This window comes from Ambystoma mexicanum, chromosome 10, assembly GCF_040938575.1.
Source record: "Ambystoma mexicanum isolate Mex_15411 chromosome 10, UKY_AmexF1_1, whole genome shotgun sequence".
NCBI lineage: Eukaryota > Metazoa > Chordata > Amphibia > Caudata > Ambystomatidae > Ambystoma > Ambystoma mexicanum.
This window is the reverse complement of record NC_090932.1, coordinates 1,121,145,158-1,121,171,271: the sequence shown is the minus strand read 5'-3', so window position 1 is coordinate 1,121,171,271 and position 26,114 is coordinate 1,121,145,158. Positions and strand designations below refer to the sequence as shown.

The 26,114-nt window shown below is 44.3% G+C and overlaps 1 protein-coding gene across 21 annotated transcripts in view; it reads right to left on the bottom strand.

Moving 5' to 3' along the window:
* The window catches only part of CAMK2B (calcium/calmodulin dependent protein kinase II beta), a 1,630,344-nt gene that overhangs the window by 259,883 nt on the left and 1,344,347 nt on the right, over positions 1 to 26,114 (bottom strand). For 4 of the 21 annotated variants that reach the window (XM_069618980.1, XM_069618981.1, XM_069618979.1 and 1 more), the window contains 2 exons: positions 16,894 to 17,022; positions 12,664 to 12,783 (listed from right to left, as the gene is read on the bottom strand). The exons of 12 other annotated variants lie outside the window; for them this stretch is intronic. In XM_069618980.1, the coding sequence (XP_069475081.1) occupies positions 12,664 to 12,783; positions 16,894 to 17,022 (249 nt within the window). The remainder of the gene's footprint in view (positions 1 to 12,663; positions 12,784 to 16,893; positions 17,023 to 26,114) is intronic. 5 more of the 21 variants (XM_069618983.1, XM_069618991.1, XM_069618989.1 and 2 more) reach the window with 2 other exon arrangements.

Here is a 26,114-nt window from a genome sequence, read left to right as displayed (position 1 = left end):
TGTCCAGAGGTTACCCTGTTCCAAGTAATTAGGTTGGCCTTCTGAACTTCTGCGCCACCAGGACAGAGTTCAGAAATCCGTCTTAACAAATTGGTGTACAGCGGTGGGATACGACTGAAGGTATCCAGTGTTGCGCTCGAACTAAGGCATTTCAGGTTATTCCAAACAGTACACGTAGTGAATTGTTGTAATATAACTTTAAAAAGGCCATAGTCCTATCAAACAGTATGGAAGCAAATACCTTGTTAACTTTAAATGCTTCCAAATCAGAAACGCTGAAAAAGATGTGTGCGGAGAGAGGTGTTTCCTCTCAAGGCACAAAATTGGAAATGATCCAGAGAATCGTGGCGTGGCAAGAAGCGCAGCTTGACGCTATAACTTCCGAGGACAGTGCAGAAGGTGGCGGGGCTGCTCTCATTGGTAGAACCGACGGTTCTGCCGCTGCACTGATCCATCGCGACCACGAGGACAGGGAGGATGTAATGTCTAATGTTTCCTCTGCCAGTGTTGATGGGGAGGCTATGCTTGAATTCAAGAAGCAAGAGCTGCGGTTTAGGCAGCAGGAGCTTGAATTCAGCATAGCCAAGCTAAAAATCGAACAGGCAGAAAAACAGAAAGACAGGGATCACCAGTTGGAACTGGCCAAGCTTCAGGTTGCAAATGGGTCCAAGGATCCTGGACATGGGTCTGGGGCTTCCTCTCATCCACGGTTTCCGAAAGATCTGCTCAGTGTGTATGAAGAAAGGAATGGCATTATGGACTGGCTGAATGCGTTTGAGTATGCATGCGAAGTTCAAGAAGTTGACAATGCTGATAAGATTGCGTGGTTGCTCAGTAGACTGCCCCATTCTGGCTGTAGTGCCATTATGGAAATGTCGAAGGCTGAGCGGGCTGATTTCGCAATGTTAAAGCAAACTCTCATTTTAAAGTTTGGGAAGACTCCGGCCCAATATTTAAAGCGTTTTCGAGAGTATAAGAAAAAGGAAGGTGGTACTTGGGTATCTTATGTCGCTGAATCTTTGAAAAACTTAACTGGCTGGGTTGAAGGTTATAAGGTTTCTACCTTCGAAGGCATGATAAATCTTGTCATGCTGGAACATATTTTTGCTTCTTCTTCCCCGGAGCTTAAGCAGCATTTGGCCGATTCGAAGGAGATAGATCCTAAGAAGCTGGCCATTGCAGCAGACTTATGGGTGTCACATCGAGTGTCCCATAAGGACAAAACTCATCCTGGTAAGCAGGAGGAAGGGAAAAAGTCCAAAGAGATGGAGGGTGGGGAATCTGCTAAATCTTCCTCCCATAAGGGCCACAAAAAGAAAAACAAGGGTAAGACACAAGAGAACTCACAGGGTAGTGGAGGTCAGCCTCCGAAACAGAACTCTGGTTACAATAAGCCTCCCTACGTAAACAGACCCACTGGGGCTTGTTTTTCTTGTGGAGCAACTGACCATGTGAAGGGGGATCCCCGTTGTAAGGTTAGACCTTTGGGGGTCCACTCCGCTAATCTGGCCTTCTCCTCCTACGAGGAAGAAGAGATTACAGGAGCATCCTTCTCCTCAGACTCATTTTCCAGCGGAATAGAGGCTGAGGTAGTTTTAGTGTCCCTGGGTTCCTGGGAGCCTAAAGTCGCAGAGGCTTATGCTAGGATTCCGGATAATACCACGCACTACTTTAAAGACAGTGTGCTGATCAATGGAGTGGATACTCCAGCTCTTAGGGATAGTGGGTGCAGTCGCACTGTAGTGGATTCTACCTTGGTAGACTCAGAGGAAGTTGCCAGAGCTACTCTGATGCCCACTAAGTTGGCTGACGGCCCCCTCCGTATGTTTCCCGTGATCCCTGTAAATCTTACTTTAAATGGTACAGCAGTCAGGATTCCAGTGAGCATTCAGAGAAACGTCCCGGGAAAGGTCTTGTTAGGTAATGATCTCAGAGCTTTAGGGCTCGTAGGAGACACTGCCGAAAGACCCTACACACGGTCTCAAGCACGGGCAGCATTGGCCAAGTCCAATACGCCGCCCCAGCCGAAGGGGAAACCCAAGGCGAAAGGAGTCTACAAGTCAAAACGAGGGAAAGAGAATATTCCCCCGAGCTCGCCTACCACTGCGGTGGAGGAAGTTGGTCAATCGCCCGGGCCTGACGAGGAGGTGGCGATGCCTGAAGTATTCGACCCCAACGATCATCCTGAACTAAAAGACTTGTTAGTTGAAGGAGGTCCTAATAGGGACGAATTCAGTAAAGGCCAACGTGAGTGCCCATCTCTGGAAGGCCTAAGGAGACAGGCCTGCTCCCAGCTTGAGGGTGAACCTCCTGGGAAGCATAGGATTTATTGGGAAGGTGGACTCCTGTATAGTGAGCCCACAGAGTCTACAGAAGGAGACCATAGGAGGTTGGTGGTTCCCCTTGCTGTTAGGCCCTTCCTCCTGCAGTTGGCGCATGAAGTTCCCCTTGCTGGTCACCTTGGTATGAAGAGGACCAAGCAAAGGTTATCCATGCACTTCTACTGGCCCAAGATGGGGGTGCAAGTAGAAAGTCACTGCAGGAGTTGTGCCTCCTGCCAGTTGTCTGGTAAGGTTGGCGCGACAATCCAAGCTCCGTTGGTACCGCTCCCAGTTGTGGGGGTACCATTTGAAAGGGTAGGGATCGACATCGTTGGTCCCCTTGACCCGCAAACATCCTCGGGCAATAGGTTTATCCTGGTGCTGGTCGACCATGCAACCAGGTATCCTGAGGCCATCCCATTGAAAACTGTAACTGCCAAGTCAGTTGCAAAAGCTTTACTCGGCATATTTACTAGGGTTGGCTTCCCTAAAGAAGTGGTGTCAGATCGTGGCAGCAACTTTATGTCGAAGTATATGCAGGCTATGTGGAAAGAATGTGGGGTCACCTACAAGTTCTCTTCTGCATACCACCCCCAGACCAATGGTCTGGTGGAACGTTTCAACAGAACGTTAAAGAGCATGATTGGGGCTCTGGAGGAGCCCCAGAGAAGAAAATGGGATCTTCTGTTACCATGCTTACTGTTTGCCTACCGAGAGGTACCACAGGAGGGTGTTGGCTTCAGCCCCTTCGAACTTCTGTTCGGTCATCCCGTACGGGGACCCTTAGCCATCGTCAAAGAGGGATGGGAGATGCCCACTCCCCCTGTTACTACCAACGTAGTTCATTATGTGCTAGGGCTCAGAAAACGGATGGTACTTCTGATGGGCTTGGCTAGTGATAAATTGAAGGCAGGGCAAGCGCTGGTGAAACATTGGTACGACCAGAAAGCTTCCCTCATCAACTTTACACCTGGTCAGCAAGTCCTGATCATGAATCCCATAAGGCCTCGAGCTTTACAGGACAAATGGTCAGGCCCTTACACAGTGGTGGAGCCCCTGGGTGAGGTGAACTATTTAGTGGACCTTGGAAGGCCTGGACAGGCTCCAAAAGTGTTTCACGTGAATAGGCTGAAGGCTTTCGTCCCAAGAGTCGAAATCGCAGCACTGCTACTGGCTTCAGATGTTGAGGAAGAGGAGTCAGAACCTCTCCCCGACCTGTTCCAAAGCGGTCCTTCAGATAGCTCCGTTGGGGGTGTCCGAGTGGCCCCTCACCTGACTTCTGATCAGCAGGCTGAGGTGAAAAGTTTGCTTAGGCAGTTTTCCCCCCTGTTTTCACAGTCCCCTGGTTTGACACCTTGGTGCAAACATAACATTGACACAGGAGACAGTGTACCTACCAAAAGTAGGGGATACAGGATGTCAGATAAAGTACGGTTTTATATTAAGACCGAGGTCAACAAGATGTTAGATCTTGGGGTGATTGAACCCTCTAGTAGTCCTTGGTCCAGTCCTGTGGTGTTGGTTCCAAAGGCAGGCACTTCTGAATTGAGGTTCTGCGTGGATTACAGGGCTCTGAATGCTGTCACCAAGACAGATGCACACCCCTTGCCTCGAACAGATGAGCTGGTGGATACTTTGGGTGCCTCCAAGTACCTCAGCACGTTTGACCTCACTGCTGGCTATTGGCAAATAGCTTTAGCAGAACATGCCAGGGAGAAGACGGCATTTTCTACTCCAGACGGCCTTTACCAATTCCGGGTAATGCCGTTCGGGTTGAAGAATGCACCTGCCACTTTCCAGAGGCTTGTGAATCATGTGTTGAATGGGTTGGACGAATTCTGTCTTGCATATCTGGACGATATAGCAGTTTTCAGTGCCACCTGGGAAGACCATGTGAAACACCTCAGGATTGTGCTCCAGGCTCTTCAGAAAGCCCACTTGACCATAAAGGCTAGTAAATGCCAGATTGGACAAGGCTCAGTGGTTTACCTTGGACATGAAGTAGGTGGAGGGAGGATACAGCCTCTACCCAGTAAAGTACAAGCAGTACAAGACTGGCCTACCCCCACTACGCAAACCCAAGTGAGAGCCTTCTTAGGACTCACGGGGTATTATCGCAATTTTGTGGCAGACTACGGCACCATAGCTGCTCCTCTGACTGCCCTCACAACTCCGAAGAAACCCAAGAAGGTAACTTGGACCGACGAGTGTGAGAAGGCCTTCAATGGCTTGAAAGACTCCTTGTGCCAGGCCCCTGTGCTCAGGGCCCCTGATTATCAAAGACCTTTTATCGTGCAGACGGATGCCTCTGACACTGGGATAGGAGCTGTACTATCACAAGTAGATGAGAAGGGTAAGGAACACCCTATCGGTTTTATTAGTCGCCAGCTTAAGGACAGAGAGCTCAGATGGTCCACGGTAGAGAAAGAATGTTTCTCTGTTGTGTGGGCCCTAAGGAAGCTGAGGCCCTACCTCTATGGGACCCACTTCACTGTGCAGACTGACCATAAGCCGTTAAAGTGGCTAATGAACATGAAGGGGGAGAATCCAAAGTTGCTTAGGTGGTCCATAAGTCTACAAGGCTTCGACTTCACTATTGAGCATAGGCCAGGTGTCCAACATAGCAATGCTGATGGGTTGTCCAGAATGTTTAACCGACCTGAACAAGAGACTCATCCAGGGGTGGATTAGTTCCCCCTGTCCATAGTCTGGGAGGGGCGAGTGTTAGGAAAGATTTCATAATTGTAAGTAATTTTCCTTCCATGTGGCAACCCCTAAACTTTTTGCTGTTGTTTTTCACCTTGTTCTTGACTTTGCCAGAGAAGTGCAGCCTTCTGCCGCACTCCTCTGGGCTTTCGCTCCTTTTCTTATGGGGAAACTGACATGCCCTTAAGACAGTCAGTACCGGGGAACGCTGTTTCCCGTAGTTTCTTTTATCGTGTTGCGGCTTTAGTGCAAAATGACACAAGAGGGCACTGTAAGCTAAGTTACAGCTCTCTTGGGTCTCTAGCCTTCTACAGGCCCTAGATACTCTTTTAGGATGGTATTTGATCGGTGCAAGTCATTCAGGGACTCGAATGGTGGCAGCGATCGTTTTGTTTATTTTGAGCTCCTTTTGGCGTTCTGAGCACGTTTTTCGCACTGAACCCAAAATGGTGGCCTGGCTCCCAAAATGGCCAGACCACGAGGCTCCTTTGTCTTGTCCACTGACCGTCTTGCTCCCTTCACCTTCCCCAGGTCGAGCGACCCGGGGCCTTCCTTATTTGGGCATGTACTTTCCCGCGAAACGTGGTTGCTTTCGCGGGCTTCTACATGTCGTTTGTGTGCCTCCAGGGTGTGGGCTGGGATGTCTGGTCCCAATACACATCCTGGGTGCCAGAGAGTCTGGGGTGGTGTGAATGCCTGGGACCACCGTGGTCCGTGATTGGTCCACGTATGGTATGTGTGTTGATGAGCGGATCTCCCATTGGCTCCCCTCCGTTTTGGCGCGAAGGGAACCGTGGATAAGAGGGGGCTGGAAACACCACTACCATGTCGATCTCCTGAGTTCTCACGAACGAAGGAATACAGGAGCCAAGTATCCTGCAACCACGAGGCTGGACCGAGGAATCGCTGGTGACCCGCTGAAGGAATCCTCCTTTGCACTGCTGTCGTCCTGTGAAACCCTTTCCTCCTTGGATCGAACCAGAAGGCCTGTACTGGTGCTTCCACCTTTGGAATAGCAGGAACAGCTATTCCCGGCGACTTCATCAACTCCTGCCAAGTAAGCCTTCGGAAGTGTCTCTGGGCCATCCAGTTGACTGACCAGTTTACAAGGGAGTCCTGCTCTGTAACTGCCGCCAGGTTGTGTTGTATTCCGAGTCCTTGTCACTCTCCCACGCTTCGTACACTTGGCGTTCCCAAGTCTGAAGGGAGGAGTGTACATTTGGCTCGAATACACACGGCCGCTCCGTTGTCCTGCTGCGGCAACAAACTGTGCTGGTTTCGTCGATTGGGACGTCTTTTTGCTCTACACGACTACGAGGCGTTCCCTGCTCTTCTGAACCTGCCAGCTGCTGAAACTAACGTGGAGAAGCCTGGGTCTGCTTGCTTCGGGGACCGGTGAGTAGTTTAGCTAGGATCTGGTCGCCCTCCTGCAGTATCCCATTGCTTTTCCCTGCTGTGTAAAAACAGCACCCTTTTGGCCGTACTCGCGCTCTGCTTCTGCCCGCTGTGGAGGCTGCGCTTGAGTTGCGGAACCTGTTCTCCTTCTGCTGTGCACTAACCCGAACTGCCTGACTTCCTCCGAAGAGCTTCCCCTTTTGCCCGTTGGCACCGGCGTGGCAGGTACTTTGAGCACAAGGCTCCACTCTTCGCAGGGCTCGGACTTCCATCTAGTTAGGTGCCTCTGAAGGCGAACTGAGTCTAAAGCGTTATCGCACTGCCTGTTTTCCTTTCCTTTCAGGTGGACTACATATTTCGTGCTTTAAACGCTTGCGACTGTGTATTTGTATATATATTGTGTTGATATGGTATGTGTTGGTTTAATATTGTGATATTGTGATTTTCTCGCTACGGTCATTATTTTAAAGGCCTTAAAATAAATGTGTATCTATTTTTGATATAACAACTGTTTGGAGTAGTTTGTAAGCGCTCTTGCTTTGTGTGCTCATTGCGGGCTTTCAGTCACCCTCACCCCTCTTGAGACCTAGTCTTGACCGCCGCGATCGCTACCTTGATTGGTCTGGCTTGTCCAGAGGTTACCCTGTTCCAAGTAATTAGGTTGGCCTTCTGAACTTCTACGCCACCAGGACAGAGTTCAGAAATCCGTCTTAACAACTGTAGCTAGCTCTTCTTCTGGAATAAATAGCTATGTAGAAATCTATTTGGCATGCATGGAAATGAAAGCATGCTTTGCAGAGGTACAAAAGCCTGTTCTTTCCAGACAACGGCTGAAAGAGCCCGGAGTTTGCCAACTGCTGGAACAATGCCCCTCCTTTTGGGATAATGGCTGGATGAGCCATGTCTTTGCCTGCCACTTTGCACAATGGATAGTACTGAATAAAAAGTTCTATCAATATGCTTGATTATGGAAATGTGTTAACAAAACAAACATTTGCTTTTTCATGGAAATACTTGCGCCAGGAGATTGTTTAACAAAGAGGGACGACATAGGGTCAGTCCCTTTTATGTAGTAAGGAAGTTGTAGAAAAATAAATAATCTTTTGTCAAACTGGCTTAATCCATATTAAAGTAATGAAAAGGCGTGCACCTTTTATTAGAAGTTTCAAGATTGTTATGAATAATAGTCTTGAGGGAGTGCTACAGTTGGTGTAGGGTAATCAAAGCTGACCATTAATTCCTAAACTGTTTAGTAAACATCTCAAAGAGCATAGCAGTGACACAGATTTTCCATTCCAAAAAGAGAAATGTAAAAAGGGTTATGGGATTGTACGAGTATTGGATGCCTCCTTGTCATCCCCCAACCAGGAATGCAGTTGAAATGGAATTAGTTGTGCAAGAGATCCAAAGATGAATGTAATGTGGGAACAAATAAATACATTAATTACTTTTATATTAAAATATGGACAATGGTGAATTTACACTTCAAAGAGGTCAAAGCACAAAGGCAGTGTTCAGTAATCCTTTTACAAAACATGCTTCTACATTTCTATGTATTTTAGTCAATGCAACCGAGTGAACAGTCAGACTCTTAGTTTATGGTTTCGGTGGCAGAAGCAAATAAAAAGCATGAGAAAAGACAACGCCAAAATGGAACCCTTGCAAATAAAAATCACCTTTCTTTGATCGGAATCACAATTCCACCATCTGTGGATGCACACACGAAGGGATTGGCCTTCCTTTGTAAACGGTGTTCAGATTAAATACATAGCAAATGTATGAATTTGTAGAGGTGAAATTTAACATATAAGACTAATTTCGAATGAAGCCGCTCTTCTTATTTCCTTTTAACTCTTTAGAACTTGTCACCATAAATATTCTTGATGCCCGTATGTGCGATTGATATCATGACAACTAAACTAATCTTGGATCACTTACTCTAAATGACACTCAACTTGGAAGGATTTCTGTCCATCTCTCTTTTAGTAATTTGGTTGCCTGCCAGGGCTCTTCCTGTTTGGCTTAATGTCTACCATAAGTTGTTGCCCAAGGTGCAGGCTTTAGCTCAGTTCTCTTCTCTGATTACACCATTCTGCTAGCATCTACCCTCTAGCAATGCTATCTTGCTTTGATGCTGATCACAAAGTTACTTTCACTCACTTTCGCTACTATATCAATCAACTCTTGACTTATTGTGTGCCTCCCTGTAGTTGCCCCCTGCAAAGGGGATTATTAACTCAGTCACAAACCTTCTAAAACAGAATTGCTGTTCTTTCCAGCTACACCATCACCTGCATCTTTCGTTCTTCAATTTACTTGTTTCGCTTTCTACTCTTTACACTTTGCATCTGTAATTAACATTGGATTTCTTTTCAATGATTTCCTTTTGATCCCAAAGATTTTCACAGTAATGCAAATCAGTCGCAGCGAACTACTTAGCCTTGGAAAACCGTGTCCATGCATACACTTAACCAAGCTATGTTGGTCTTCCCCTTTATGCTATATTGCTTTTTAAGCTCATTCTACAAATAGATATTTGTATTCTATTTCAGGTTTCTTATATTACTCATGTTGGATTCTGCCCTACATTCCTAACTGACCACTGCGCTCATCAAAAAAACTTTTGTTACATGTTCTCAGATTCTCTCGCGCCAGAGCTGGAGGGAGATCTTTTTCAGTTCTTGCCCCTACACTCTGGAACACTTTGCCTCTAGATCTTCGCACACTCCATGAGTTGAGTGTCTTCCTTTCCGTAAGTCTTTAAAAATGCATCTGTTTTAGTATTTTCTCTTCAGCCCTCTCTCACCTCTAACGCCTCGATACCTCACAGTCTTTTTGCGCTCTACAAATACCTTACATAGATACATCCCCCTTTTCATAATCTATTGGTTACCTACAAGGCATCTCATGATTTGACCAGATGTCTGCCGTAAGTTGTTGCTCAAGGAACAGTTTAGCTTGATTCTCTTCTCTCATTACATCATTCCTCTAGCATGTACCTTTTCACCACTAGCCATGCTTTGATGATAAGAAAAGTAGTATTTAATTCACTTCTGCCACTATGCCATTCAACCCTCGTCTATTTGTGTCCCTCCTTGCAGCAGAACCCTGGGTGAGGGATTAGTATCTCTGCCACAATCTCTTTAAAACAGAAATTCCTGTCTTTACAGCTGCACCGTCACCTACATCTTTCTGTCTTCAATATATTTTTCTCTTTCGATTCTTTCCCTCTTTGAATCTGTCATTAACCTTTGATTTATTTCAATAATTTCCGTATGATGCCCCCATATTTTCACAGTAATGCAAATCAGTTCCCACCAAATATTTAACCTGCGAAAAAAGTGTTGATGTCTTTCTTCTCCTGCACATAAAGGGGCTGATTCATGGAATTATTTGTGCCGAAAAACAGGGATTTGTGCGCCATTCCGCCCGCAAATCCCTGTTTAACAAATGGGGATTTGTGGGCAGATTGGCGCACAAATCCCCGTTTTTCGGCGCAAATAATTCCATGAATCACCCCAAAAGTCTTTACCAAGCTCTTATTTTATCTTCCTTGACTATTGCTCTTCCCCTTCTGCTGGCCTTGACACCTGTATTCTTTTGCTCTTTAAACTCATTCTCCAAATTAAAGTTGTGAGCTATTGTTAATGACTGATTAGCGGAGTATTCCTTATGTTGCACTGTGTATGTCGTTCCATACATATTTGTTTAGGCTTGTTAAGTTATACTCAGTACCTTGAATAAAATCTCCTTTGAAATACAACACATTAAAATGAATATACTATTAATACCAAACATGCAGTGTGAAAGAGCACCTTTGATTCAACCACAATACTGATGAACTAATTATGCTCTTCACTAAACATGCTCTGTAATAGGCAATTTATAGTTCATATGAAGGCCAAATACTGTTTCAAAGGGTTGTAGGTGAAAGGGCCGACTGCAATTGATTCGAATGCAATAGTTTCGAGTCAAAAGGACTGGAAAAAAAAGGTAGAATGTTTTTTTTTGGTGTAAAAACCACTTTTTTTTCCTATACAGAAGCCAAAAAATAAAAATACATTTTAAGGCATTCAACCTTTTTTTCGGTCCTTTTGACTCGAAACTATTGTAATTCTAATCAGTGTATTCGACCCTTTGACTGGACACTGTTTCAAAGTGCTGAGGTTATTGGTGTGAGGCAAGGTCAGTGATTGCTATGTCATGTTGGTGTCTCCATGCAGTTGAGCGAAACGTTATAACTAAAAAAGGCAACTGGAGTATGCTTTTCCAGCACATATTGCGAGAGGAAACACCTCTGCGTGCTAGGGCATTAAGGTGGCAGCTTGGACATTAAGGTCGTCCGTAGTAGCTTGCAATATCTCACCATGTCTCTCCATGATCCTCATGCCACATATGACAGGGTGAAAGGTAGAATCTCTGGGGTTTTGATAATGCCCAAGAGAGGGTAGGGTAACACCCTACTTAGTCACTTAGCCCCAACGTCTACCATAATCCCCAAAACACCAAGTTCTACAGACATGTTAGAAGAGTGGGGCAATGGAATTCTTCAAAAGAGGTTGGAACTGAGTCTGATGGACTGTTCAGTGCAATGAGATTAACCTGGACACCTGGAAGCACAAAGGTCCTTCAAAATGCTTTTGTTTGTTCAATTAGTGCGCTTCATATAGTGCCACAATTTTCACCATACTGCTACTTCTACACATATGTATGAAAACTAGAAACAAAAAGCATACGTAGGAAAGCAAAAAGGCAATGTGAGAAGAGAGGATAGCTACAGAGAAAAGGGAAAGGGTAAAGACATACCGACTTAGTATAGGACTTTTGACATGGCATTGAGGAGTGAGGTAAATATTACAGACAGAACGCAGACAACTGAATTAATGGAAGATGAGTAGAAGGGGGAGAGGACTATGGCAGGTGGAAAAAAGCCAGTCAGTTAGATGGAGATGACTAATGTGCTGTGGTGGCTGGGACCGCCTAGGCCAGTACAAGTGTCCCCTAGGAATCATCTTCAAAACCCAGTACTTTCTACTCTTCCTTCCTTTGATATAGGTGCACTCTCCAGAGGCCAAAGGGGTGAACATAACGACTTCAAATTAGCGTATCAAGAAACCCCATCTTTACAGGGATTTGGGCTCAACCACAAGGCTCTTGACCTGCTAGGGGAACTGGTAGGTATCATAGAAATGTTCAATTTGAAGGTTGAACAATAGCTGAGAATGGGTGAGGGAATAATAGTTGTGGAGATGCAGTTTAGCAACCTGCGGTAATAACATATAACTTAATCCCTGTGGTTATAAAAAGATGATGCTGAAAAAACGTAGAAGATTTAACTAACAGTTAATTCTAGCCGATATCCTACATAAATGGACCCCATTTGAATGTTCATGCAACTCCTGCTCTCTAGCTGAAGCTTCAACCCCCATGTGTGTTCGTTAGGTATAGCTCCCGCCACCATGGAGCTCCTGGTCTGCAGGCTGGGCAGCAAAAATGCACCATGCCACCTGGTCTCCAGGTGCAGACTGTTCGTCCTCTCAGGAATTAACATGAAGAGTGTTTTCCAAGTACAGGCCCCACACCCTTGTTGACCAAAAAACAGTTTGTCTGTAGGTGTAGCCTGACTGAATTCACACCCCACAAAACTCCTGGTGTCTTTATGTAGTCCACTTCCCCCTCCCAATTGGGCCCACTACTTAATTTAAGACATTTAATGGTAAACTACTTCACTCTATAGGGCAGCCAGAGAGGTCTGGTCTTTTAGGGGTGACTAGATTTTTAAGGATAAGAATACAAAGCTGATCTTCTGTCGGGTGACCATAGAATTCCATCTGATTGGAAAGGCCCTTTCTAAGGTAGCTACAGAAGAACCTATTCGTTCCAAGATGCAGTATCATGCTCTCCTGCAGCTCAGTTTGTCACCCGTAGGAGAAAAAGTGACTACAGAAACTCTGAAGTACAAAAGTACCCCACTATGACTTGCAGACATGTGGTAAAACGGGTGTACACTAGTCTTAGTCTGCCCCTATGTCTTGTATCTCTGCGGCACTAGACTACATACTTTAGGTTGTACCCTAGTGTCAAGGAACTTTCTCCCTGTAAGTAAATGTCTATGTGATTATGATAAAGGTGAACCCAACAAACAGACAGACATATCAGAATGGAAAACACATAATGTGCCCAGAGTATGGGAGTGCTCCTGAGTGCTTAGGGAGCTTAGCTCTGTAGACTTGCTACTTACGCTGGATAAACGGAGAGTTAACGTGCGGTTGCGAGAGCCGGTGTTGGGTGTTGGCGTACTGTGCCCCTTCCACTTCTGAGCCCCGTCTTACTGTGTTAAATATGTCAGTGAACCTGGCAGCTGAGGAAAGCAGACGAAGAGAGAAAGGGAACGAGAAGGAGAGAGAAGGAGAGAGGAACAAAGAAAAAACAATAACAGAATGAAAAAAATGAGAGATAAAAACACGGACGAACAAGATACGTACACTTACGTAGGGTGATCATATGGCTTCATCTCCCTAGAACATCATATTTCCAATCCTGGGATTTCCTTTAAAAATCTATGTGTCCTGGGATTTTTTATCTTGGCTTTCAGTGAAACCAACTGGAAGGCAAACATCAAAATATAACTGTTTGTTAAAGGTAAGCCGAGGAGTAGATAGATGAATACTAATGACATGGAGCCGTAGGATCACCCTACACGTACATAGCAACCAAGAGGTGTTCAGTGAGGACGGTGAGAGACGGGAAACCATGTAGCGCCAAGCCAGTTCTGGTTTTTGGTTTGCCCAGTCCCAAAAAGCATTGTGGGAGTTGCAGTCCGGGATATGATATGGACTACAGATCACAGAATCCTCCTGGGACTGGGACCAGAACACCTGGTCCCTGCCACCTAGTGACCCAACAGCAGGTAAACATTTTTGACTCGGACTCCAAAATAACAACACAGACTTTAAATAAAAGGGAGGACACAACTTTACTAGACACACAGGGCACACACAGCCAGGAATATTTAACAATGTTCATCCTATGGAAGGACATTATTAAAAACAATCTCTACAGGGATCAAAATGCTGTGGGTCACAGACATGTCTCCTCCACTTTGTACCTTATGGCAAATGCCAAATCCATCATCAGAATGAACGGCTCAGTTCCCCTTCCTTCATCATTCAAGTCTTTTCTCTGCTCTCCTTACCAGACACAGTCAACAGTCCCACAAATAACCAGCACCGAAGAGGTCAGGCATGGGCCTGAAATTCTAAGCCAGCGTCTATTCTAAGAGAATCCCAAAATGCTACGTAAGCGGTGCCATAGCAAGTAAAATAATCTAACAGTTCTTTCTTGCATGATGAACAAACTGTTTCATATAATTCTGTGACTTGAGGAATCTTCCTAGAATTCCAATTATAATGGAAAGTTGCAGGCATGGTGACCAAGGAGCTCTTTCCAGAAGGCCAAGCTAGCAATACTCAAAGACCGAAGAACTCACTCTAGAATGTGATCCAAGTGTGAAAATAAAATGGTTTATGAAGAACCTTCACTAGAATGTCTGAGGACTTTCTAAACGAGAAGCAGTCTGTGGCATAGCATCACAGTGGCTAAAGAATTTTTTCTAGCATGAGATGCAAGCTGTGACAGAGCAATAACTAAAGGCATTTTCTAACACTGAAAGCAAACTGTGAGGTATCATCCACTGTAGCCTTCTCTAGAATGTTTTGATAAAGCAGGCTGGTTAATGCAGGGCTCTCAGTAAATGGGATCATTTTTGTCATGGCGAGGGGGCAGTGGGTCGTAATTCCCGTAATGTGCAATTTTCGGAAATGTTCGGCACAGAGCTGGATGGCGGGCAGTGTACAAATATGCCTCCCCTTGCCACTCAGTGCAGAACGCTCACATGCAACTCTGCCCGCATTGAATTTTCATGTGGACAGAGAAGCTAGAATTTGCATGTAATTCCACCTAGATTTTGCACTGGCAAAAGAGGCAGAATCCATTGGGATTAAATTAAGTGTCATTTGCACTGGATGGCCAATATTTGGTGCATGTATGATTGTTTTTCGCGATTGGTTGTAAAACAGCACAGTAACCTGGGGCTGCCTACATTTCTGTGCTGATTTACACACAAAAAAAAAATCAAAATTGCATTAAACGAACTGATTACATGTAAGGCTAAATGCAAGCAGTGCTTTCCGTGCATTTTTCTTTTTTTTAACATGAGCCTCAGAATGTTAAATCTGCAATGGCATACTAGGCATAGCGACATAGGTACTCTTTCTAGAATACTAAGCACAATGCGATTTTGCAAGCAGAGTGAACGCAGACCCTTCGAACGCTTAAAATACTAGCATGGCATGCACACTGTCATAAGAGTTATTTCCAAAATGCGAACCAAGCTGTTCCAAACAGACATAATTATTCTTTTGAGCTCTTTAAGACTCGCTCGCAGGTGTCTCTTTGCAGAATGGACTCACAGTGATTAACTAATCATCAGAATTAACAGAACAATTCAGAGGTCAAGTGTACCTGCCATGCCAAAATTGGATGATCTTACTGGGAAAGTACAGTCCAAAAATAATTTATATTGAATGGATAACAGACATCGGTCTCACTACCTATTGTCTAATTTGCTCATCCACAAACTATAACACATACCACTTTAAATATGGAACAGTGTGGTTACTGAAGTGACTTACCTAAATTGCAGCAGGCACTTAAATGGAAATATTTGAAGAGTCAGTTGGCTCCCCACAGCGTTTAGTTGTGAGCTATATTGGCTTCTAACAATTGTTTACATTACGGGTCAGCCTACATATTGACAATACGTTGCTTCTAGCAAAGCTTGATACTTTATTGGATTCTATGGTGCTCAGACACAATTACATGTTCCCTGATCCAGAAAAAATGACGGTAAAATTGCCGGTAATTCCGGCACCAGCATTTTTTCTGGACCAGGGAAACACAAGTTTGCCAGTGTGAACTCTGACTTACCACCAGGCCTGACCTGCTGGTAAATCAGACCCCCACCGGCAAATAAATGCCACAATTACTGGCACCGGTACTATGGGTGCCGGTAATTCTGGCAATCCCCTCCATGGAGACCTATGGGACTCCATGGCATTGGGATTTACCGCCTTAACTGTTGCTTGTAATAATACCATGATATAAGGCGGCAGAAACGGTAGGGGTAGTTTGCCGGTATTCCGCCGAAATTACTGGTGGGATACCGGCAAACTTGTAATAAGCCCCAATGCGTAGCTTTTAGCCATGGCAACTCCAACCAATGCTAGTAGTCATCCAGATAGGGGATCCATACTCCTTTACTATTTGCTGGTCATTAAAAATACGGTTTAGTAGTAGGCCAGACTGGCTGGGCATAGACAATGCTAAGCTGTTGGCTAGATGTACTTGTGAAAATACTTAGCCTGTTAATGGGCCTGGCATCCACAAAGCTCATACATTGCACAGATCAATTTCTCTTATTGCTAAATGGTCAGCAAGCCAATTAGACACAGAATGTACTACAGGCTAGGAACCCATTCAACTAAGGGATGTACATGATTATTTCGTAACCGAAAATAACAAATTTGAAATGTTCGAATTCGAAATGTTCGGCACGCCATGATCACGTACATCACCCCACCCTGTATCCCCCACAATCCACCCCCACACCCCAAAATCTCACTTACGGTGGCCCACTTACCTTCTGTCCCTCTCTGCGGCTCTTTCCCTGCGACGCAAGTTCTGCCTCCCTATTGAGAGGCGGAACTTCCGCCACAGGGTCAGTTTATTTTATTTTTTTAACTTAAGTTGTCCCTCACTTTGATTTATACGGAAGCGGGGGACACCCACTCAACGCCTGAATTCCCTTAATGTCCGTCAAGGGGAGCGTGGGGCGCTCCACTCCTCCCCCCGCAACTCCTGCTCCCATTATTCAATATTTTCGGAATGTGTCTTTTTTTTACACTGCTGTATTTGGCATTTTGATGCATTCGTTTTTTCCCCAATCTTTTTGGGCAATACCCAACTAAGCTGTTAGCCAGGCCAGTAAATGAAATGTTAACCAGGTTGGCTACACACACAACACTGATCGATTAGTCAGGTTTTATTGAGTTCCTATCTACTCTTTCACACTACTGATCCGTTAGTAAGAGTGGTAAAGGTATACACACACACACACACACACACACACACACTGTTAACCAGGAAGGTTAGGATACAGGCAGACACTGCTGAGTTATTAGCCAGGCTAGTTAAACAGGCAGATCACAAAACGCTGCTGAGCACTTAACCAAGCCAGTTACCAATACTGATCAGTTGTTAGGTAGGGCAGTTGACTCCACTGCTCAGTTCTTAGCCAGGCAAAACCACACACACTTCTGAGCTGGTGGAGGAACTCATTATGCACAGTGTTGGACTATTAGCCAGGCTGGTTACTCACAATGCCGAGCAGTTAGCCATGCTGGCTACTCACATGGGCAAGGTAGAGAGTTAGGAATGGAAGGAGCCACGGGTGGGTTTGGCCTGGGAGCGGCAGGGCGTGCTCCTTCAGACTCTTGGGGGGCCCTCCGGGCCATGCTGAGAACATCACTAAACCTGGCAGCTGGGATAAAACAGAGAGATGAGGAGAAGCGATGGTGGAGGTAAAACAAAGGCAGGAGAAGGGAAAGAAAAAAGAGCGAACAAATGTATAGAAAAAGCAGAAAGTACTAAAGTGGAGAGAAAAAGCTAAAGTCTCTTAGTCCTTCAGCCTTTCAGTTCTACATATGAGCTATCCACCACTGTCCGTTATTAGAGCATGTGTATAAAACACTGAGAAACAAGAAGCTTGAGAATAGTTGGCTCTGCCCTTGCCCAGGCTCCATGCTGCCATTCTTATCCAGCACCTTCACATTCTACATGTTCTTTTTCTCTCTCTCTGTGAGTGTTAGTGCATTAGCGCAGGGGCGGAGTTGAGGGGATGGAAGGCGGGTCCCATGACTGGAGGAGATGAAAGACTAACGCTGCTTTATTTACTACAAGAGTATAATTTGCTTCTCTTACGTCCCATCCTATCAGTCCCAGGTATGCATGATTTCCAGCGGATTGGGCAAAAGTAAAACATCCAGCTTACAAGTTACAGTAGGCAAATATGCTTTTCCGCTTGACCTGGCTAAACTAGTCATCAACAATTTTGACATAGGGGGGGAAGTTAGGGACATGTTATGTTATGTTGATGAATATCGTGCACCGCTACCGCACATGGGCAAAGCCAAAGTCTTTGAATACATGCACCTGGATATCTTATAGTGGATGGCATCTTCCTGTGAAAAAAGACAGAATAGAGCGGGTGAGGAATTCGTAAGTTACCACTTTAGCGAGAATGGATACTATATAGGAAAAAGAAAAGGCCTTTGTGCCTGCAAGGTTCAAACGGAGAAGGCTCCTTACATCCCGACAATAGAGTTCTCCTAGCTTCTGGATTCTGAAATCGTATTAGCAAACACATCTCTTGGTTTGTAAGAAAATCTGTAACATTTTAGGTAGGAAAGAAGGATGTGTTTTAAGAAATAATGTATTTACTATAAAGACAGTGTGCGGCTCTTCACCCTTCAGTGCTTGTAACTCACTGATTCTTCAAGCTGTCTCTATGATTAAGAATGGTGAAACTCATGAAACAAGTTTACGGTCACTAGAAGCCATGATGGGTTCAAAGGTTTTATCAGCTAATGCATCCAAAACAACATTTAAACTGTTGGGCTATTAAGCAGTCCTGTGGAAATAGGTCAAACATACTAACCATTTGCCAGTTAGAGGGTTAAGGCCCTCACCTGATCTGGTATCCTGATGGTAGGTTGGGTGGGGCTAAACACATGAAAGAGGGCTTCAAAACCCCTATGAATTACTTCTTTCTGAAACAAATACATCTATTCTGAAGTGTTACTCTAGAAAACAACTGACAGGAGGCTGCCAGGCCTTAAATAAATAAATCTATATGCCCAAAACAATTAAAGCGAATCGAATCACAAAACACTGTTAAAAGGGCTTTCTTCAAAGGCTTATCTAATTCTCTGGTGTCTGAGGACAAGACGTGAGACATTTTCTACTAACTATAGTGTTTCCTAGTTGATGGCTTTCTGGAATAACCAGATTTGGTTCATAAACATTGAGGTGTCAATGCGTTAAACATATAGGTGCCATTCAATCAAATTTAGAGAATGGGAGACGTGGAGCAGCCTTACTTCCTGGGACAACAGGTCATAAATGAAAGGAAGAGACAAGCAGGCTCATCCACCACGTTCACAAGGCCGAATCTAGAGTCCGGTTGGGCCAGAATGGAGTCATAGCATAATCCTGCAGCGATCTCCTGTTGAAATCTGATGCAACCACAAATAAGCTGAGTAAATAGGTAAATCTCAAATTAAAACTTGTCATTCCTTATTCACAACACATATCTATGGGAGTGAAAATTCTCTTGTGAAGCAAAAAGATTGATGAGTGCGAATCCGGTTTCAGGGAGAATGACTATCACCTGTTATGGAAAAATGTGAGCTATCAACCAAAACCTACTGAGTCTGTCTGTAGCTTGGTTGACGTATTCCAATAGATATGATAAGATTGGTTATTTATAACACACTTAATACCCAGAGGGTTCTAAGCGGGGACCCGGTGATCGAACCAGTGTTGCTCTGTGTCATCTTGCTTACAAGGCGAGCACGTTGCCCTGGAGCTATCCTCCCAAGACAATTGAGCTGCAGATAAAAAGGGTCTATTCTCCAGGACCACCTAATATTAAGCCTATTAAGGGATGATGTCCCGCACACTGATGTAGAAAGCAGTGGTGATAATCTGTGTGTAAATGGGCATTTTCTTCTGTTTCACAAATGGCAGGAAGGCGGACATAGATAAAAAGAAATGGCATCAGCTTAAGATGTTAAAAAATCTGATAGCATCCAGGTGGTACCAGAGATTGTGCTTTACCACTGTCTCCAATGTTGCAGCATATCTATATTGTGATGAATCTGATGTTATATAGACACTAGGACGTGAAATGGAGTCACTCGTGGCAAGCTGGTCTCTAAACACCACTAGCTGAGCATGTCTTGAAGGCAGTTCTGTATTGTATTTGAAGAGCCCAAGGGTACTCTACTAAAATCAGTGGTTTGATAGGTGCGTTTGGACCAATTTGATATGTACCTTGTCATTGGGACCAGCACTATGATGGAGGTCAGTAGTTCTTAAAGTGCCCGAAGCCAGTGGTTTGATGCATGGTTTCTCATAAATCAACATGACATAACATCTAAAAAAATAGGAAGTAGTGCCTCTTGACGTGTCTCTTTGTTCTGGGGGAGGAAGTCAGTGTTTAAATTAGTTGGTCAGTGATCTGAGGTCAATATTAATAGTTTTCCTCCTTAGATGTATTAGACAGGTAGTCCTGAATCTTCTGTGATCAACTACATAAGCAACATTTGCTTATCAATTGAATTAGGGAGCAAAATGTGTATCTGGAAAGAATGTTGTATTGTGGTGGCAAAATGATTGCAGCACACATTTATAATAGTAATATATTGAATATTAAGAAACAGTTAATATGTAGCAATTAAGAATAATCTAGTAGATGTGCAAATCTAGCCTTGGCACATTTCCAATAGATTTTAACTTAATTTGAGATGTTTATAAATAATACAACTGTTAAATGTGGCATTTGTAAGCACAGAAGACAATTAACACTGGTCAAACCAGTGTTAAATAACAGTTTACAGGAGCTTTAGGGTTATTCCTCAAGGAATATTTTGGAAACAGTGGCCAATTGTGCATTTATATTAGGCCCATAATATTGGTGACAAATTGGTGCTGAGTGATATCTGGAGGAATGCATTGGCATTTCAATTCAAAATTATTAACAGTAAATTAATTTGATTGTAATTGTCTTTTAAATCAAGGACAATTTGGCATGCATCTTGCTTATTTGCCCATTATCCAGATACCAGATGGACAAAAGTATCAGACTGAACACTTTTTTAAATGGAACACTGCAAAGAGCCGACCGCACAAACCGTGCCACTACAAATTAAGCATATACAAGTAATTTAATGATGGAAAGTTGAGTATACATTCCACCTACTATTCAATTATCCACCAACTAGCTGTGTATAGGAACAGAAGATGACCACTGCATGTGGGTATTTTAATTTGCTGGACATTTCTAACAAATAATGTGAATGATGTCTAAAATATACCCTGCATGTACACAAAAGCTAACTGGAACCTATGTAATTATGGACAGTTGGGCATTCATGCCACTCATTTGTCCATTATGCATTTGCCAAGCTTCTGCTAACAGCCCTATTACACATTACCAGAGTGCAAAAGAGGAGGCACAGTTGTTTGTAGTGGTGGTTGAACAACATAAGTACCTGCTCCAGCCAGTGCTCTTGACTCCAAGTGGTGGAGATATTGTGAATGGTTGCCTTGGCATAGTGGCCCAGTAAATGCAGGTTCATCAGTGGACCGTTTTACTGCCGATTACAGCTTCAATAGATTTCTTCTCCCCTAGGCATGTAAGGCTGCCCTAGTGTTGGCCACCCAGTCCCCCCTCAATTGCCAACTCATTAGGTCAAAAGACATTGCACAGCCACATGGCACAGACAGTATGGTAGTGTAGTAGGACTTGGTTATTGCTTCTGATTTTAAGTGTTCGGTCATCATGAAGCCTGCCTGATCTGAAGCCTCAAGGTACACATCATTAGCCTCTTACCTAGCTCCCTGTGCACTGTAGGCCCATCTGAAATTGCATTGTGATAGTTGCAATGACAAGTTGTGTATGATTTAGTCCATCAGACTCCCCCAATCCCCACCCTCCAGAAACTGCGACAAATAATATGGCGTGCCTATCTGCCAGTAGAGGCTGCTTGGCTAGATTTCCATAACGTTACTGGCTCATCCTACACTGCTGTTGTTGTCGTCACATTACTCTAGCACCACCTCCTTCTTGATCTCCACACAGTGCTTCAAAGTAACTTGCAAGCACCATTTTAAGGTGCTGTGAGCAACATGTTGCTCCCGAACTACACGTTGGAGATCACTGTATTAGATATACTGCAGAGTCTTCACCAATATAATGGCAAACACTGCTACTGTTATATTAGTGAAGACTCTGGAGACTTTGGTGAAAGCAAAAAGGGGGACCGGATATTCACAGACCGTGCCGTTTACTAGATTGGGAAGATGTCTTTTTTCCACATGCCTTCATGCAAACTCCTTATTTTCTTGTAATGGTAGAGCCTTAAAACCTTCAGTTTTTCCCATATCTACAGTGAACATCTTGCCAATATTACATGCACACTGGATTGGCAAAATACTAATGTTGATTTATGATCATACCTTTTACCCTGGAAATCTACAAATGTATCTTCCTTGTAAGGAAGGGTGGCAAAGGAGGTGGTGGAGCCCGAGCTTTCGCTAACACTGGTGGTAACACACAAGTCTCTATGTTTTTTAAATTAATTATAATTGTTTTTTTATAATGCACTTAATACCGAAGAGGTTTCTAAGCGCAGACCCGGGATTTAAACCTGTGTTGCTCTGCTCTATCTCCTTCCAAGATAAGCAGGTTGCCACTGAGCTATACTACCATAGCTAAAAGGTGGGTGCCTTGTTTTTTGTATTTATAAACTCTAGTAACTGTGACTGCAACTTGTTTTTCAACATGACTGGGGCAGAAAGAAACAATTTCCTCTTGAGGAGGGAATGGGGGTTCTTCTGGAAGAATAGGCTCAAACACACCTATTTTTTGGGACTAAAGGTTGGAATTTAAAGCCCTGATGGTATAAAACATTTTCCACCATGGAACGGAATACTCTGATAGGAGACAAACCACATTCTATCCCAGAATCAGTGTTTAAAGCTAGCGTTCAGTCGGCTTTTGAGGATCCAACTTTCAAGAAAGTGAATCAACGGAAGGTGCTTGAGATGGTGCCAGTTGGTCTGGCACTAGAGCACACGGCTGTGGTTTAATTAAAGGGTCTGACGACTAAGTGTTCTGAAGGCAGCTGATGGAGCAGGTATTTTGCTATTAGGCTTCTGAAATACTGCTGCATAGAGAATGCCAGTAGTATGTCAGTAGTATGTCTACTGACTCGTGCCAAAACAGTGGTTTCTGCTACTCCCTGTTACAAAGCTTTTGTAGGTTGATATAAGTAAGACTGAAAGTGTACCTCCAAGTTCAATCCCAGCTGCACAACAGGGAAGACGTTTAACCGTCCTAAATACAGAGATCTCAACACCACAATGTGGTTCTACCATGGTGTCAGCATTAGAGCATTGGTTGACTGAATTTCCAAAGTTTCTTTCTCTTGTGGGACTACTGTGATTTCTGGTTGTATCACTACTACAACCACTACTGTTACTATCACTATGAGACTATGAGTAGTAGGACAGGTGGTATCATACTACTACAAGCAAGACCACGATCGGTACTACTACTATTGATAATTGTAGTCTTTCTTGTTTTAACAGTAGAACAGTAGTGCTACTGCTAGCACTAATTGCAATACTAGCACAATAGCTATTGGAAGTACTGAAATGACAGGTGCTACTACTTCAACTACAACTACTACTACACTAGTACCTCCACTATACACTAGTACCCCCACTACTGGTAGTACTACTGTAACTATTAGTATTGCACATGTTGATATAGGTTGGGTAGAATTATTAATGTATTTAAAAGTGTTTGTGTTAAGTAAATGAAAAGGTCACATTGCTCATTGCATCTTTGCTGCAAAAACAGATCAGCGTCACTTCCTCCACCTCCTTTGATGTCCCTTACTATTTCTGGGGTTGGAAGCAGATCACAATGAACCTAAGTAACTGACATTACCAACCTGGGAGGGGCCGCTGTCCAATCAGGATGCTCGGAACGCAGGCTGTATTCTATAGTGCAAGCCCACGTTCTGAGTAGCCTTGGTGGGCAGCGCCCCCGCCCTTCCCCACTCCCCCTTCTCCACTTAGCACCCGTGTATTTACCTATACGGGTGCTAATAGTGACTTTAATTTGAAAATAAATAAAGATACCTTTCTTGCGCGGCATGGCGCTACAGCAGTCTTGCTCTCATGAAGTCTGTTTCCATGTCGATGACATCAGTCATCAACATAAAAAATTGACTTCCTGTCAGCAGCACTGCTGCAGCGCCGCGCAGCGCAACAGCGTGAGGTTTAAAGAAAAGACACGATTAGCACCTGTGTAGAGTACTACACAGGTGCTAATGCAATATGCCTCTCAGTGGTGTGCCGACCCTTTCGGTAAAGGCACTGCCACACTCGTTAAGGGACCGTCGCTGCGCTTGGGCAGGCTCTGCACGGATGTCAAAGTGAGCGCTCTACAAGCTGTGCTATCTGATCGGCATTAACCAGCCATAACTTGGGCAGCGGGCTGTTACCTACAAGGTTGACCCGCCATATTGGGGCACATCGCCTCATTCTAACACAAATACTTAGCAAAGCCCACAGTTTTCCCTTGTGTATGGGCATGGGCTAGGCTTTTGGCAGGCACTACCATAATGGCAGTTACCTGACGATACGACAGCAACAGCTGTGATCTGAGCACCTGGGCATACGACAACAGTGCCTGGCAAATGCCTATAAAAAAACAAAACTGATGACTGTACGAATGCAAGTTTTGACAAGTATTCAATGCAAGGGACAGATGTGAGGAACACAAATTACTTAAAAATCAAGTGCTGAAGGCGCACTTGGTTAAGGCATTTTTATTACACTAGAGATGATTTACAACCACAATAGTATGCTAGAGATGACAATGACAGACCCATAAAAGCCAATATTTTGATCTAACTGCATGGCAGCGGTAGTTCAAAGAGATGCAAGGATGTGGTGCTTTCGGACATAGTTCAGGTGGCTGCCAGGAAACCTCAGGAGATCCTCCCAGGATTTGAACCTGCAAGTCACAGCAGAGGGTGCTCAACCCACTGAGCTATCTCACAGGCTATAGTAAAATCAGCAATGTACATGTCTGAATGTAAACAGAGATTTCTGGAGTTGCGAATGAATGTTTTTGGGTCTATTTCTCCATAGATGTGCATTGGCATGTCAGGGATTTCCAGTAAGGGAAGGAAGAATATTGACATAATTTTACAATTAAATTCGTAGTGTCACAGATTAGGTAAAGTGGTATGACTGTTCTATTCATAAAGAAGAAGAATGCTGTTTTAGGGCTGTTTACTCTGAGTTATCTTCATATCTAGAATCAAACTCTCTTTTATCCCTTTGACAATCTGGGTTTTGTACTGCTCATGGGCCAATTAATCATCTTGTTCTCTAACTCTGCATTTTGGGGTTCTGCAAGCATTTTGGGTTTGCAGGGCCCTTTCCTTGACCCTGCACCTGTATATATGTATATGGAATACATTACTCACCTTTATCGTACTTGTGATGCGCGGATCGGCTTAGATCCATATGCTTTGCATAGGCCGACATCTATTGGAAGTTGCAGAGTATTATACATGACGTTTTTCAAAATTCGAAAGGGGACGTCGACAGGGCGTGTCTGTAATACTATCCCTAGTGTGACATACCCTGTACCCATGATCCCTCACGCCTCGAGGTCCCTCAGATTATTTGCTTCTGACAAGAGGGAGTGTAAATTGTAAGCGTGGAGTGTAGGTAGAGACCATTCTGTCAAAACCTAGACGGTTATGTATACTATACAATTCACTCTTAGTCTGGAGCAAAGTGCAACCAGACTTTCCCCACAAGAGTGCAGTCTGCAGGAATATAGTACACCTGACAGACCAGGGGCTTGAGTGAAAAGGCAGGAGCAGCAGCAACAGAGCTAGTGGAAAGAACAATAACAACAGTTCAGTACAGTAGTCAAGGATACCAACCTTGGCAACCACCACCCTCTTCTTCCCACTCTTACCTGCTGCGTGAAGGAAAAAGACCCAGAACCTACTTGGCACCACAGAATTCAGCAAGGTGAGAAAAGGTGTAGCAAAATCCACAGAGTGAGTTCAAAATCTCAATTAGTCAGTGTTGAAGCACCTGACCCGGACGGCACGAGGGCGCAATCTAAAAGGGTTTCCAAAGCAGTCATTCGATATTCTGCATAGCGTCCTAGAGGTAAGTGAAGGATGGGTGACCAGAGGTGAAATCAGGAGGGCGTCCAGAGTGGTCACCGGATGTCCAGGAAGAAGGTCCTTGAAAGTTCAGCAAAGCGTCCTAAAGGTATGGCAAGGAATAAAATAAATGAAAATAAGAAATGGGATTTCACAAGAGGTAAAAGAGAAAGCAAGGCTAGGTAGTATGTGAAAGTGGAAAAGGCTGAAGGAAGAGGAACACAGGTAAGTGGAAGGGTAAAGGTCGTAGCTGAGACGGGAGTAGGAAACTGCATGACAAGCCCTAGCAGTTTTAAACACCGGGTAACTGGAATCCAAATATCAACGTAACAAAACACGAGGCAGCAAGACAATCCAAGTAAACAATGCAGCGTCGGGGAACCGGGGAATCAATCCAAAGGAGCTGGGCACCAAAAACCAAGGGGTAATCCAAGAGAATAGTCCGTGATAACAGGCAAGGGATCAGAAACAGGAATCAGGATGGAAGTAACGGAGTTCAAAACACTTCAAAACTGGCACCAGATACACAGTTAAGGAGCACCCGAGCCGCAGTTAAGTTGTCTACTAATAGTCTACTATGGTG